At 33.1% G+C, this 14,778-nt stretch overlaps 1 protein-coding gene across 1 annotated transcript; it reads left to right on the top strand.

The window, feature by feature from the left end:
- Positions 1 to 5,662: 5,662 nt before the first annotated feature.
- On the top strand, positions 5,663 to 6,208 carry LOC145575554 (uncharacterized). Its single transcript, XM_081633409.1, has one exon. The coding sequence runs from the start codon at positions 5,663 to 5,665 to the stop codon at positions 6,206 to 6,208; it is 546 nt and encodes a 181-aa protein (XP_081489535.1).
- Positions 6,209 to 14,778: the final 8,570 nt, after the last annotated feature.

The raw sequence follows: 14,778 nt of genomic DNA, 5'->3' as shown, positions 1-14,778 counted from the left end.
GAACTGAACTGATTGGAGCTGAACTGAACTGAACTGAAGTGAACTGAAATTAAGTAAATATGAACAGGCCCTGAAAGAGGAAAGAGCGGGAGTGGAAGGGTTTTGGCTATGTAGATTTTAATTTGATTTTAGTTTGTGAATGTTGGTACGTACACCAACTAGTGAGTAGACCGGGCGTAGTCCCGAGTTGCATCTATTATAGACGTGAAACTGATAAGCCTTTTCAAAATTGCAATGGTCATTGTTAAATCAAAATTGAGTTGTTTTTTTTAATTGAACATTGTGGTTTGCACTTATATAATTTTTTTTACATATTAATAAGATAATTGATAATTGACTTAGATGGTGAATTCTTATCTTTCTTATAAGAGGTTGAGGATTCAATCCTCCTTAAGATGGTGATTTCTATTATTTTCAAACGCTGTGAAATTGTCTAACTATCCTTAGTTTTTTGTATTTATCCCTTGAACTTCATAAAATAAATACCCTTATATTTTGTTTTAAGAAATTGTGGCACTTCTGATTATTTATTTCATTTACGAAAGAAAACAACAATTGGGAAGGGATTAGAACCTAACCACCTAAAACTGAATCCAAATTAGTGCACCAAGTAGAACACCAAAAAAAATTAAAAAAAAAAAAGTTAGATTACATCATTTTCTACATACTTCCTCTCTCTTGTTGAAAGTCCCCCCTTCTTACACACACACTTAAATAAGTAAAAGGAAAAGAAAATTAAGGAAGATCTTTAGTAATTTATAAGGGTTTTAATTCCAAATAAAGACATGAGAGTCAATTTTGTTTTACAATCCCAGCGCATGTTCTTAAATTCACACTTTGTGCAATGTTATATTTATTTGATCGTTCAAGCTATTAAGATTACATTTTTTTTTTCTTTTTTGAAACAGTAGTATGTAGCAATTATTTAATTGCTAGTAATTCCCATTGTCCAAAAAGTTTTTCCAAAAAATTTGATACACTTGACAAAGCAGTTAAATTGGTATAATCACCTTAGGTTGAAATGATTGTGTGTGAAATTGCATCATAATATGGTAATGTCTCTAGATTTCTACATAACTTTGAGCATCTCTGAATGATCAAATTGCTACAAACTTTATTCAATTTCAGTCCTACACTACAACTTTTCATTGTTATATGTCACTGAAATTTTCAACTTATTGTAGTGTTTTCTTTAATTTTTATTGTTGATTTTTTGTTTGGTTTTCTACATTTAACGGCGGAAGCAAAGAGAATTAAGAAGTGAAGAGGTTGCGTTTTTGCACTACAAGATGAATTTGATAAGTTGCCAGTGCTCTGGTTGAAACAGTCATCCAAGGATGGAAAATGCAATACCCACTTCTAAGATATAGGGGGGTGCGATAAGCAATTAGAAGGGCTCACCAGCCCAATAAGGTTGGCTTACAGACTGACCAATACGGCTCCAGTTGAAAGGAGCTTGTAAATCTATAAATAGAGGATCAAGTACAACGTAAAAAGGGTTAGAAACTTAGGCCTTGTTTGGTTGGGTGTAAAATGTATTCAATGGAAAATGATTTTCCATGAAAAACCTTTTCAATTATTTTTTTAGGATGCCCATCTGGTTCACCGGAGCTTAGCTCCGACTACATCCGAATCCGACTCGGGTAGCACACCTGGCTTATGGTGGGTGAGTCTTCCAACAAGAGTTTCTGCATACGGTGAGGCTCGAACCCGAGACCTCCCTTAAGCGACATCAAGTTGCTTACCACTTGAGCCAACTCTTGTTGGTTAAAAAAAATTAAAATAAATAAAATAAAATAAAAAATAATAAATAAATAAATAAATACCTTTTCCATTAGAAAATGTAATTTCCTACACATTTTCCCTTGTTTGGTTACATGTAAACTGATTTTCCTTCTTAAGCATTTTCCGTCATAAGGTTCAATAAAATTTCAATATCCTTTTTTTTATTATTATTTTTTTTAATTATAAGGAAGATCTTATTAGTTCTTTCTCATATCGTACTACTAATAATAATAATAAACCTTGAACTTTTTCTAACCTAACTTTGAATTTGTTTTTGTAAATATTAAATGCAATTTAGAAATAAAAGGGTAAAAACTAGCATAATTAAATCCTATAAGTAAGATAAAATGTTGTAGACTAGTAAAAAGTAGCAGCAACAACTCAAATACCAAAACATTACATAATTCTTTACTTTCTACGTGTACTCATAGTAGTAGACACTTGTAGTAAGTAGTTGTAGACAAACAATAAAAACATACTCATTCTAATTTTAACGATTAAGGGAACGGATTTTTCACCAAATGCCCCTAAGTTATCTTTTATTCACCATATACCCACAACAATTTTCGAATTCACTATATACCCACGAGTTTTACAAAAATGTCACCAAATGCCCTTAATGACTGACGGTGGTCAACTCCGTTAGTCACACCGTTAGTCATTAGGGCTAATTATGCCACATGGCAGCACCTAATTGGTTATTTTTTTTAACTATTTCATTAATTAAAAAAATTAAGATTATTTTTTAAAATTTTTAAAAAAAAACCATCCACCACCTCCTAACCCCACCAGCTAGCGTCGCCGGCATCGACTAGCCCCCTGCCAGCGTCGTCGGAACCGGCCAGTCCCCTGTCGCCGACGCTATGCTCGTTCTCGCCGGCAAACTCTCCCTAACATCCTCACCCCTCTCTCAAACCCCTAAATGAAAAGTTTTCTTTCTCCTTTAGCGCAACCCCGACCCTTCCCCGCTCTAGTGCCGAAATCAACGACCCCTAGTAGCCCAGCTCCCTCCCCCGCCGACGTGGATGGTAGGGAAAGGGGCAGTTTGGGTTCATCGGTGCGGGGATGAAAGTGTGGACGCCGGCGGTGGGGAGAGGATGGGTTTTCGAGGGAAAGAGGAAGGTGTTTTTGGGATTGGGGAATGGGTGTTTAAGGGAAGAAAAGGAGGACCCGACTAGTGGGGTGTCGGGTTCGCGGTGTCACCGGCATCGACATGAGGTTTCTGGCGGTTCAGGCATCGGTGCAAGGGTTCAGGTGGCTTCCACGGCGGCTGGGGTTGGGATGTGGTGGTGGGTGGGTTTTTTTATTTTTATTTTTTGATTATTTAGTAAATATTTATTTTAAAATTTAAATTATATATAAATGGCAGTCAATTATAGGTTGTCACGTGGCAAATTAAGCCTAAATGACTAACGGAGTTAACGTCCGTTAGTCATTTGGGCATTTTGTAACATTTAAATTTAGGGGCATATGGTGAATTTGAAAATTGTTGTGGGTATATGGTGAATAAAAAAATAACTCAGGGCATTTGGTGAAATATCCGTTAAGGATCCAAACTCTTCAGAGAAGTTTGCTATTTGTCAAAAAAGCTTTGGCAAGCATCTCCGCTCAACCAAGTGGTCAAATGCGGCATCACGAACCGCTTCTTCAAAATCATCCATCTTTATTATCTCTTCATAAAGTTTCTCCACATCAAGTTGATTTTCTTCAAAGCACTAACCACTTCTCCTAGTTGATTAGATATTTGTTGCAAACAGGGGCATATTTACTATGCACCGAGGGTATGCAAGTGCATATCCCTCGTGTAAAAAAAAAAAAAAAAAAAAAAAAAAAAAAAAAAAAAAAAAAAAATCAACTTATCTTATTAAAAAAAAAGAAAAGGAAAAAAAAAGCTTAACTTAACTTATCACGTGAAATTGGGGGTAAAAGGAAGTTTGAAACAAATTAAATATTAAGTAAATTAAAACTTTTGGACTTTTTTTTTCTGACATAAAAATACACTAGGTTAGGCTAGGTTGTAGACTTTTAGAACCTATCAAATTCCTTTCCTAATAATAAAAAACAACCATTTATTTTTATTGAATTATTCTTGATTTGTTGGACAATTACGGAGAAGTTAAAATACGAGCCAGACGCCACTAGCAGTCAAATACTCAAATTTTATTTTTATACTTCGTATTATTCAGGTACGATTACGATTCCTACAAAGTTTTTTATTTTTATTTGTAATTTATAGCTTCAGTTGTATAATTCGGGATTTGAAAATTTGTTAATTAGTAGGAACATTTGTTAATTATTTATCTGCTTTCGCTATATGCACTAGTAGAAAAAAGGAGACTGACACCGGTTCAAAACCCCTCAATACCACTGGTTTTGAACCGTTGAGTATTTGAAGGATGCCAATAATCGTATGAAAAGCCACCGGTTCAAAACCGGTGGGAATATTTGTTATTGGCACCAGTTAACCGGTGCCAAAAATGCCCAAAAAAATATAATTCACTACTTTTGGCACCGATTAACCGATGCCAAAAATGCCCAAAAAAAAAAATTGTTTTTTTGTCTTTTTTCACTTAAAAATTAGCAGAAAATAATATTAAAAACTTAATACAAGATACAATAATCACATATATATATTCATCAAATAAATTATGTCTTTACAATTTCAAAAAAAAAAAATAAAATTTGCAACATCGAATTAAAACACCAAAATCTATATTCCAAAATCAACATCATCTTGAATCCTTTTTTCTGTGTGGAGTGTAAAACCTGCATCAAATTTGGACACCAAAATTAATGAAAACCCACAATAAACTAACATTCCAAACCCAAAAAAATTATAGAACAAAAAAAAAATCTAGTAATATAGAACAAAAAAAAGAGCAGCAAGATAAACAGTTCGAATTCCTAAAAAAAAAAAAGAATTGAACCCACCACAACCAGAATTAATCTTGATATTTGTAAAATCTATATCGAAAAATTTGGTAATACAAAATTAATATTGATATTTGTAAAAAAAAAAAAAAGAATTAATCTTGATATTTAATCATCAAATCCACCTTAACACTCCCACCATCGAACCCACCTACCACCTTAACACTCCCACCACCTAAACCCACCCACCTTAAACCACCATAACCACAACCACCACAACCCACGAATTCCACCAAAAATAACAAAAACAAAATAAAAGTAAGAAAAAAGAGAAATTACCTTGAATTCCACCAAAAACCCCCGAAATTATCTTGAATTTGGGTTATAAAGGTCAAATTCGACCATGAAAACTCTAGGTTTTGACCTGAAACCCTCAAATTTGGTGTTGTTGCAGCGAAGTTAAGTGGCGGCGGTGGTCGAAAGAGGGGAAAGAAGAGGAGAGAAGGAGAAGATGAAAGAGAAGGCGAAGAACGAGAAAGGGGCGAGAGAAGAGAGGAAGAGGACGGAGAGGGGACAACAGAAGAGAGGAAGAGGAGGGAGGGGGCGAGAGCTGAGAATGAGAGAGGAGAGCGAAGATGAAGGGGCTAGGGTTTGGGAGATAAAAGGTGGCTTATATATGAGAGGGGAGATAAAAGATGGACCGATTTTTTTTTTTTATAGAATTCCCACCGGTTTGGTTTGAATCGGTGCCATTTTTATTAGTGCAAATCCCGCCCATTGTTTTTCCCCAACGGTTCTGAAAAACCAATGGCCTTCACTCGGTGCCAATTTGATATTTTCTACTAGTGATGGTGTATCATTATGGAGAATACGGAAATTAACGTGTTATTTTATGAAAACACTAATTGAATGCCAATTTAATTTCTTGATAAATCTATTAGAGTGAAAATTGGTATTACATCGTCTATTTTTTTTAACTTATTATTGAAAATTTACAGTTGCTATAATGAATGAGAACAATCAATCAGTGAAGCAAAAAGTGAGGATTAATACTTTGGAATTGTACTTTCAGAAGAAAACAAGGACTCAAAAAGGTTCTACTTCATCTCCGATTGCACCACAAGTACATACGGAGGATGAGTCTCCACCTCAAAATACAATCCCTCCTACTCGCGAAAGAGTAATTCAATTTAATGTTAATTTTCTTCCACATGATCTGAGAAGAAGGAGAAGGATTCTTGACTATCATCCATCAGACCAAGAAGTTGTTAGGAGAGAGTATATCCTTAAAGGGCCTTTCCAACCATATGAGCACAATTTTCCTCGAACACCTATTGGAGGTAAAATGCTTCGCTTTAATTTTGAATGGTTTGATACACACAAAAAATGGCTTGAGTATAGTATTGAAAAAATGGCTTTTTGTTTTGTTTGTTACTTATGCAAAGATGAGGTTGATGTGCTTAATGCTGCTAGCCAAGGTCATGATGCTTTCACTAACAATGGGTTCAGGGGTTGGAGTAGACCAAGTGATCTAATTAAGCATGTTGGTTAAGTTAGTAGTGCACTCCACAATAAATGTCTAGAGAAGTATGACGCCAAAATTAATCCAAAAACTTCCATTCAAAATGCTCTTAACACACTTACTTCCCAAGTCAGGATGGAATATCGAATTTGTTTAACAGCTTCACTTCATTGTTTGAAGTTTCTTTTACTTTAAGGTCTAGCAATTCGGGGTCATGATGAGAGTGAAAAATCTAATAACAAGGAAATTTCGTGAACTTTTAAAGTGGTTTGCTAAAAGGAAAAAAGGTAGGAAATGTTGTTTTTAAAAATGCTCCAGGAAATAGTCAAATGAATTCCCCAATGATTCAGAAAGATCTCATCAATGCTTGTTCAAGAGAAATAATCAAGTTTATTATTAAAGAATAGGGGATGACTACTTTGGTATATTGGCTGATGAATCAAGAGATGTGTCTTGTAAAGAACAAATGGCATTTTGTTTGTGTTATGTTACTAAAGGGGGAGTAGTGGTAGAACAATTTCTTGGTGTTGTGCATGTTATGGACATTACTGCTATGACTCTTAAGAATGCCATTTATTCTATACTTGCTAAGTACTCACTAAGTCCCTCTAGAATTCGCAGGCAAGGCTATGATGGGGCTAGCAATATTAAGGGTGACATCAATGGGCTTAAAACTTTAATAAAGAATGAAAATTAATTGGCATACTACATTCATTGTTTTGTACATCAACTACAATTGACACTTGTTGCTGTTTCTAAAAAAATGTTGATTGCGGTTGTGTAGACACCCAAATGTGTCTCTCCAAAACCAAACCCGGTGATGAATACCTTTCACATCATTGATTAACGAACAAAGAGAAAGTGTGAAAAGTCTAATGATGTGGATGTTTTTAATAAAAATATCTCTCTTTCTGTTTTTGAAAATATTCCTTTTCGTACCCTATTTATAAAAAACGTCCAGTCCAATTTAGTTTGGTCCATGATAAGGGTCCAATAATAGTTTAGTTGGATGGGGCTTGAAAAGACCTTTCCAACGATATATTATAAGACCAATTCCGATGAATAATGAGGAAGTTATGGCCAAAATACTAAACTGGGCCCAAACCGGATTTTACCTACGACCCAATGATCATGTGGAGGGTCCAAAGGTTTAATACTATACCTAAACTAACTATGATTTAGTAGAAGCTTCTATGAGTTTCTAAAAGTTCTTAAGAAAAGATAAAATCAAAGAATTCGAAATTGAATAAAACTTTCCCTTTTTTAAGTCCTAATTCTATTTGAATTTAAAGATGTCCAAAGATAGTCAGATACTATTTTTGTGCTTCATAATATTTATCCAAATCTTATATGGTTGGATAGATATTGAAATTATCTTTCCAATGATATATTATAATATTAATTCCGAGCTATAACGAAAAAGATATGAAAGGAATAAAAAACTCTATCCAAAACTGACACTCTTTCACTATTTTGGTCATATCTTTTTATCTACAAAATATTTTAATCTGAATCTAATTGGTTTGGAAAGTAGACTTCAAGAGCTTTTCAACGACATATTATATGACTTATTTGGACTTCTGGATCAAAAGATATAATAAAAACAAAATCCGCAAAAAAGTTGTCCCAGCGCCAAACGACAAGTCTGTCGCCTGGCGCAGCTCCTGTCGTCTGGCGCTGGCTCATGTCGTTGGCGACAGGAGGTCTTTTATTCCGAATAGGATTTTCTTTGATCCCGTGCTATTTTTCCTATAAATAGGGGTCGTATCTCCCCGTTTTTCATCATTCACAACAATTATCTCTCTCTATTCTCTCTCTAAAAAAGCTAGAAGCTTTCCTTCTCTCTCTATTCTTTTTCTAAACTTTCCTTTTACAAAATTCCACATACATTAGTTCTAGACACACCTAGCCAAGTTCGAGGTTGCCTTCGCCCTAGACGTGAAAGGTTGATAATTTTTGAGGGTTTGGTCCTAAACCTTATTACAATTCTTTGATTAGATTTACTGTTTTAATATTTTTCCTTGAAGTTACTAACGTGTGTATTTTGTTATTAGAAAGAGATACAAGGCATCGAAGTAAGTAATTAATTGCTTTATTGCTCTTTTGATATAGAAATAATGCTTAGAGTATTTTGTTGATTCCTAGTATCATGTTAGGATGTTTTATTGCTTCCTAGTATCATGTTTAGGGTTAACTAAAATTTCTAATATCATGTATATTATATTATGATGCTTCCTATTTCTTTCCTAATAGCATGTTAGTATCATGCTAGGGATAAAGCTTTGATCTTTATTGGTTAGTGACATATTAGGGTTTGTTATTAATCTTATTAGTATCATGCCTAGGATCTTGCTAATATTATTATGCTTTGAGATTGAGAATATTATTATTATTATTATGATGATTGTTATTATGTTGCTTGATATTATATACTATTGTTATTGCTTGATCACGCCCTCTCTTTCAGGTTTAAAAGGAATTTGTACTTGTAATCACGCTTAATAAGATAATTAATAATCTTGTTTAGGCTAATATGATTATAATTCAAGTGATCGCCAATAATAGATTTGTTTGTGCATTAATATTCAACCAACATAGATAAACAGGTTTAGGGTAAACCTATTGATTGCATGTTAGTCAGAAAACGCACATGAATACGAGAAGAATAAAGTAAAGGCCTATTTAGGGCAGGTTCAATCTCTTTTAGGTTGGATTTGTACCTTCATCCCCGAACTTCCAGTCATGGTCCAGAGACGTATTGGAGTTAACGATCTCCTGGATCGTTAAGGGGTGTAACCTTCACCCTGTGAACGGTTTACAAGTTCCTAAAACTTGTTGGCGACTCTTTTACTCTAGCTTCCTTCCCTTTGGACGCCACCATACTTAAGTGTATGATCACAGTGGGGCTCAAGTGTGGGATGCTTGAAATATTCCCCACATGTTGGTTCTTTTGATATTCTTTCAATAATAATGAATGTGATTAGTGGTTCTTGTAAGAGGCAAGAAATTTTAAAGAAGGCTAAAAAAATTGGCAAAAGCATTTGATAATGATGAGCTAAAAACAAGGAAAGGATTGAATCAAGAATTGGGTTTGGGGAGACCTGGTGATACTCGTTGGGGTTCCCACTATAAATTGTTGGTGAATGTTATTTTGTTGTACCCTGATATTTGTGAAGTACTTGATAAGATTTTTGATAATCCCTTAAACTCAGATGATCGTTTGCACTTGAATCATTTGACTTTATTTTTATTGTGCTTATGGTGAAAGCTATATTTGGGTTGGCTAATCAGTTGAACATTGCACTTCAAAAGAAAATCAAGATATTGTTAATGCCATATCATATCACTTGTGAAGCAAACTAAGGAGAGGTTACAATAAATGAGAGAGGACGGATGAGAATCTCTTTTGAACTTAGTAGTTTGTTTTTGCGACAAGAATAATATTGAAGTTCCCAAGATGGAAGATGAATTTCAACCCCGAGGAAAAAAGAAGCGTAGCAAACAACATACTACTAATCTTCATCATTTTAGAGTTGAAGTTTTTTTCTTCAACATTATTGACTTGCAAATTCAAGAACTCAATAATCGATTTGATGAGATAAGTATGGAGCACTAGTAGAAAAAAACCCATCCGTAATGGGCAAAAACCGTCTATCCGTATCGGGCAACGTGCGTTACATTTGCGACCGTTACGGATAGGAGAAGTTATTTGTAACGGACATTTTAACTGCCCGTTACAAATAACTACTTATTTGTAACAGGCATTCATGTTGCCCGTTACAAATACTTGATTATTTGTAACGGGCATAATTTTTGCTCATTATAAATATTGTCCAAAACATGCCAAAAAATAGGGGTATTTGTAACTGTACTAAAAGTGTCAGTTACAAAATACTCCTATTTATTTATGAAATCCTACTCTTTCTGCCAATATTAGTTACCATGAATGATAATATTAAATGTTACACATACCCAAAACAAATATATATATCTAAAAATTAACATATACGTAGTAAGCAAAACATATACTCTACAAAATGAGTTATTAGATTCTACGTAAAGAAAAACATTTTTTGCTTTATCACTTTATGCTCTTCATATCAGCAGCCCCCTTCCAATGTACACTTCAGAGCTAAGCTGCAAAAAGCTTAACACAAAAAAATTTAAAAAAAAAATCTATATATACATTTGATTGTAAATTCATATTGCAATACTGCAAATTCACATCTGGGCTAATAATGAATTTAGCCAGAAGAGCCGTAAAAGGCACTAGCTACAAATACAGAAATACTAAGATATCTACAACAGACAAATAGATGATCTAGAAAGATTGTTTACTAATACTCCCTCCATTTTTTTTAAATGCATCACTTTGACAATTGTACTATTCACATACTACGGTTGACTAAATTTTTTCATCTCTAAAAAATAAATAAATGTTATTATATAATATATCATTAGATATGTCATAATGTCTAGTTTCAAAATATAATCTTGTTACAATTTTTACTAATACACAATTAAAGATATTAATGGTCAAAATAGCGTATCGACAAATGTGCCGGTCAAACTGATGCATATAAAAAAACAGAGGGAGTAATAAATATAAAATTTTGTGTCTTACGTATCTGAGGATCCACAAATCTAAAATTGCTGACCAATTAACAATAATAAATACACGAGGACTCATTGGCAACAAGTTATAGGGACCACATAAATAACCTCAACACATACAAGTAACTAGACAGAATTCAAATTCAAGACTTAAGGTCTGATATATCCACAATCAAAACCATAGTCAGGGCACTAAACCAGTACAGGATGCAACTTACTTAAGAGACTTTGAGTAGTGAACCATTGATTTCAAATAAGCCAGAGCTCTTTCAAGTTGCATAAAGTCCCTTATTATACAGATTCTTGAACCTCGTATGTCATAAAGATTGATCCATTATACTGATTCTTAAACCTCGTATCTGATAAAGAGTGATCTATTTCAAAGAATAATAATTACATTAGGCAAATATGATGTATGTATGAAGGATAAGAATTACATCAAATGGAAGTAGGAGTGTAGAATAGAACACGAAACCTTACTTATTGTAGGCTGAACAATGACATGGAACACTAGGTATCTTCTCCAATTTATCTACATACACATAAGCATGCAAATTATACTCCAATTTATCCATAAGTAATAAGTTGAGACGATGCTAGGAAGCTACAAATAATATAGTCAATTCATTTACCAAAAGAATAATAATGGGATTACATGCCAAATGGAACTAGGCATTAAGTGGTAATTCCTCCAAGCACTATATATATAACATGTACATGTTAATTCTATATATAGAGAGAGAAAGAGATTATGCAACTGATTAAGAAAATCATTTAAAAGAATTATAAAGCTTACATTGATATATGAGCATAATATAGGAGGCCTCGATCATTATGAATATAATTAAAAGTGACATGAAAAGCCTGTGATCCTTACGCCAGCAGACAAGTAGATGGTCAGACATAAATCCAAAACATTTAACTAGCTTACATCAATACCATGACCAGTTACCATTTTCCAAGCATTGAACAATAAACTGTCATCACCCATTATCTAACACACACACATGAAAAAGGTTTGAATTAGGTAGCAATTTCATTTCCATACCCATTTTGAGTTCCAAATCCTACTATATATGAGTTAGGTAACACTGATTTACAAACCATAACCACATTTACTCCATTTCACACTTAGCAAATTACATTAAAATAAGTAAGAAGAATATAGGGTAGCAGAAATGTGAATCACACGACACAACCTTTGCACCGATATCTTAATTCCAAATTTCATTTTGATTTATTACTTTCTTTTCAATTTTTACCAAAATATCATAATTCATGACACTTGAAAGCAAATTTAAAAGCCAAAATAATACAATAAAAAGTTATAAACAGATCCCATCATCAGTTTGTATTCGAATAATTTGCTAATCATACAAGCATAGATCGAATAATGGCATATTGTACATATAAATGCCATTATTCGATATATATATATATATATATATATATATATATATATATATATATATATATATATATATATATATATATATATATATATATATATATATATATATATATATATATATATATATATATATATATATATATATATATATATATATATATATATATATATAGGTCAAGATAATTGCATAAAAAATACTCACTACTCCATATAAAATACAAAACAAAACCCTCAGCCACGTCCGTACAACATGACATACACAAGGTAACAAAACAAGAGGTATTGTATCAACTACTAAGATAAGCCACTTTCATCCATTCACAATCTACAGAACAAAGATTGGCACAAACCATTACAGTATGACTACTACAGCGCAAGAAAATATCACAAATTGCCTAAAATAACAAAACCACAATATGCAAACCTTTAGATTCACATTCGCAACCTAAACTGCACCCCATGATGTGACTAGTCCAGGGTAAAGCACACTCAAACAACACAATTTCCAGCATAAATCCTCAACTTAACAAAAATTACACAAATTCTAGCTAAAATCATCAAGTTAACCAATAAAAAATCACCCAAATAAAATATAAATTTACAATAACTCGGAATCTATGCACATGTTCTAAATTACTATAGAAAAATCAGTTTAATTTTGTTAAATTAACAAACCTAATTGAGACCCTAAAGTGGAAATTTAAACCTAAATTCCAATTAATACCAAAAATATTCATAGGAATTAGAATTAATCCACTCTAAAAGAACTCAAAATTGACTAAACAAAGAATTTAATTAACAACAAATCCTCAAATGTAAAAAATTATTCGATGATTTTTTTTTTTTTAAAATGTATCTTACTTCAGATCTGCTTCAATCCAAACAATACCCAAGATCGCCGGAAGACACCAACAGTGACGAAACTTTGCTTTGGGATCATCTAAGTCTCCATGGTTTCGGAGATCTCCGAGAAAGAAAGTTAGAGGAGAGACAAAGAGAGTTAGAGGAAAGAGAAAGAAAGTGAGAGAAGAGAGAGAGAGAGAGAGAGAGTGACGACTGCAAAAAAAAGAGAAAAGGAAGTTGACTTAGGGTTTTTTAACACCTAATCTATTTGTATCGGGCCAGTTATAAAAACAAAAGTATTTGTATCAGGCAAAACGCTGCCCGTTACAAATAATGTAGTTTTTGTAACGGGCATTATTTTGCCCGTTACCAATACTACTGTTTGTACCTGCTACACTGTTTTAATATAACGGACTATTATTTTGCTCGTTAAAAATAGGTTTATTGTAACTGGCATAGTATTGTCTATTACTAATAGGCCGTTACAAATGACATTTTTTCCACTAGTGAAGGTACTCTCCTGTATGACTTGCTTGAATTCGGTTGATAACTTCTCTTCTTTTGATAAGTCTAAATTACTTAGACTTGTTACTTTTTATCCTGATGACTTTTCAAGTGTTGAATCATTGTATCTTGAAGATAAACTTGACACACTTATATATGACATGATAAGTGATGAGAGATTTCAAATTTTGAAGGATATTGGTGAACTTTCTATGAAGCTTGTTGAGACAAAGAAACATGATAATTATAAGCTAGTTTATTTGATTATAAAGTTAGTGTTGATTCTTCCATCCTGTGGCAACGACAACTGTAGAAAGAGAATTCTCGGCGATGAGTATTGTGAAGAATAGGTCCCGAAACAGTATTGGAGATCAATTTTTAAACGATTGTTTAGTTAATAGAGAAAGATGTATTTTTAAAATAAATGATGAAGACATTCTGAAACGCTTCCAAAGTATGAGAAACCGTCGAGAAAAGTTGTAATTTAAACTTTTTTTTTTTTTTACTTTACAATAGTTCTTATTTAAATTTGTTGGATTTGTTTCAAAAAATTTGTATGATTTTATAGTATACAATTAACTTATAACATTTTATTGCTTTTAATTGTATGAAGATCTATCATTTTCGAATAGTTTTTAATTGCTACTCAATTGTGCATAGCCTGTTTTGAGATACATCACTAGTTGCAAGTCACAAGTATCATCTTCACCTCGAGTCCTCTTACGATATTGTCTTGGCTCTGAAGAAGTGGCACTATCTGATTTTGATGGCCCATTTTCTGTCATACTTGTAGGCTGCCCTTGTCCACTCTCACTGCTAAATTCAGCATCAGCAAAACTCTTAGAAAAGTCTCCACGAGTCATGTCTTTACCAGCCAACGATTGTTATTTCTTCATACATGTCAATTTTTCAGTTGAGATATTTCTCATGAGAAGGATTTCCCTGTATACAAAGGAGAAAAATATCAGAGAAATACTTGGAGCATACTTAATTTGAAACATGACTGATGTATGTAGCAATTAGTCAGTTGTACAAGTTATTATAAAGGGAAACGATACTGATGAATTAGTTTCAAACAAGTGGGGAAGAATACATTTTTTTGAACCAGATAATAGAACTACTATAGACACCAAATTGTGTCTCCCCAAAAACCAAACCCAGTGATGAGTACTTTTCACGTCATTTATATCGAGCGAGGTGAAATGTTGAAGGGTCTCGTGAATTCTTC

Source organism: Chenopodium album, chromosome 13, assembly GCF_948465745.1.
Source record: "Chenopodium album chromosome 13, dcCheAlbu1.1, whole genome shotgun sequence".
In the NCBI taxonomy this organism is placed as follows: Eukaryota; Viridiplantae; Streptophyta; class Magnoliopsida; order Caryophyllales; family Amaranthaceae; genus Chenopodium; species Chenopodium album.
The sequence above is the reverse complement of the archived record's forward strand: the minus strand, read 5'-3'. Positions and strand labels throughout refer to the sequence as shown.

Coding starts and splice junctions, on each gene's coding strand:
- LOC145575554 (XM_081633409.1), top strand. CDS start 5,663: ATGAATGAGAACAATCAATCAGTGAAGCAAAAAGTGAGGATTAATACT.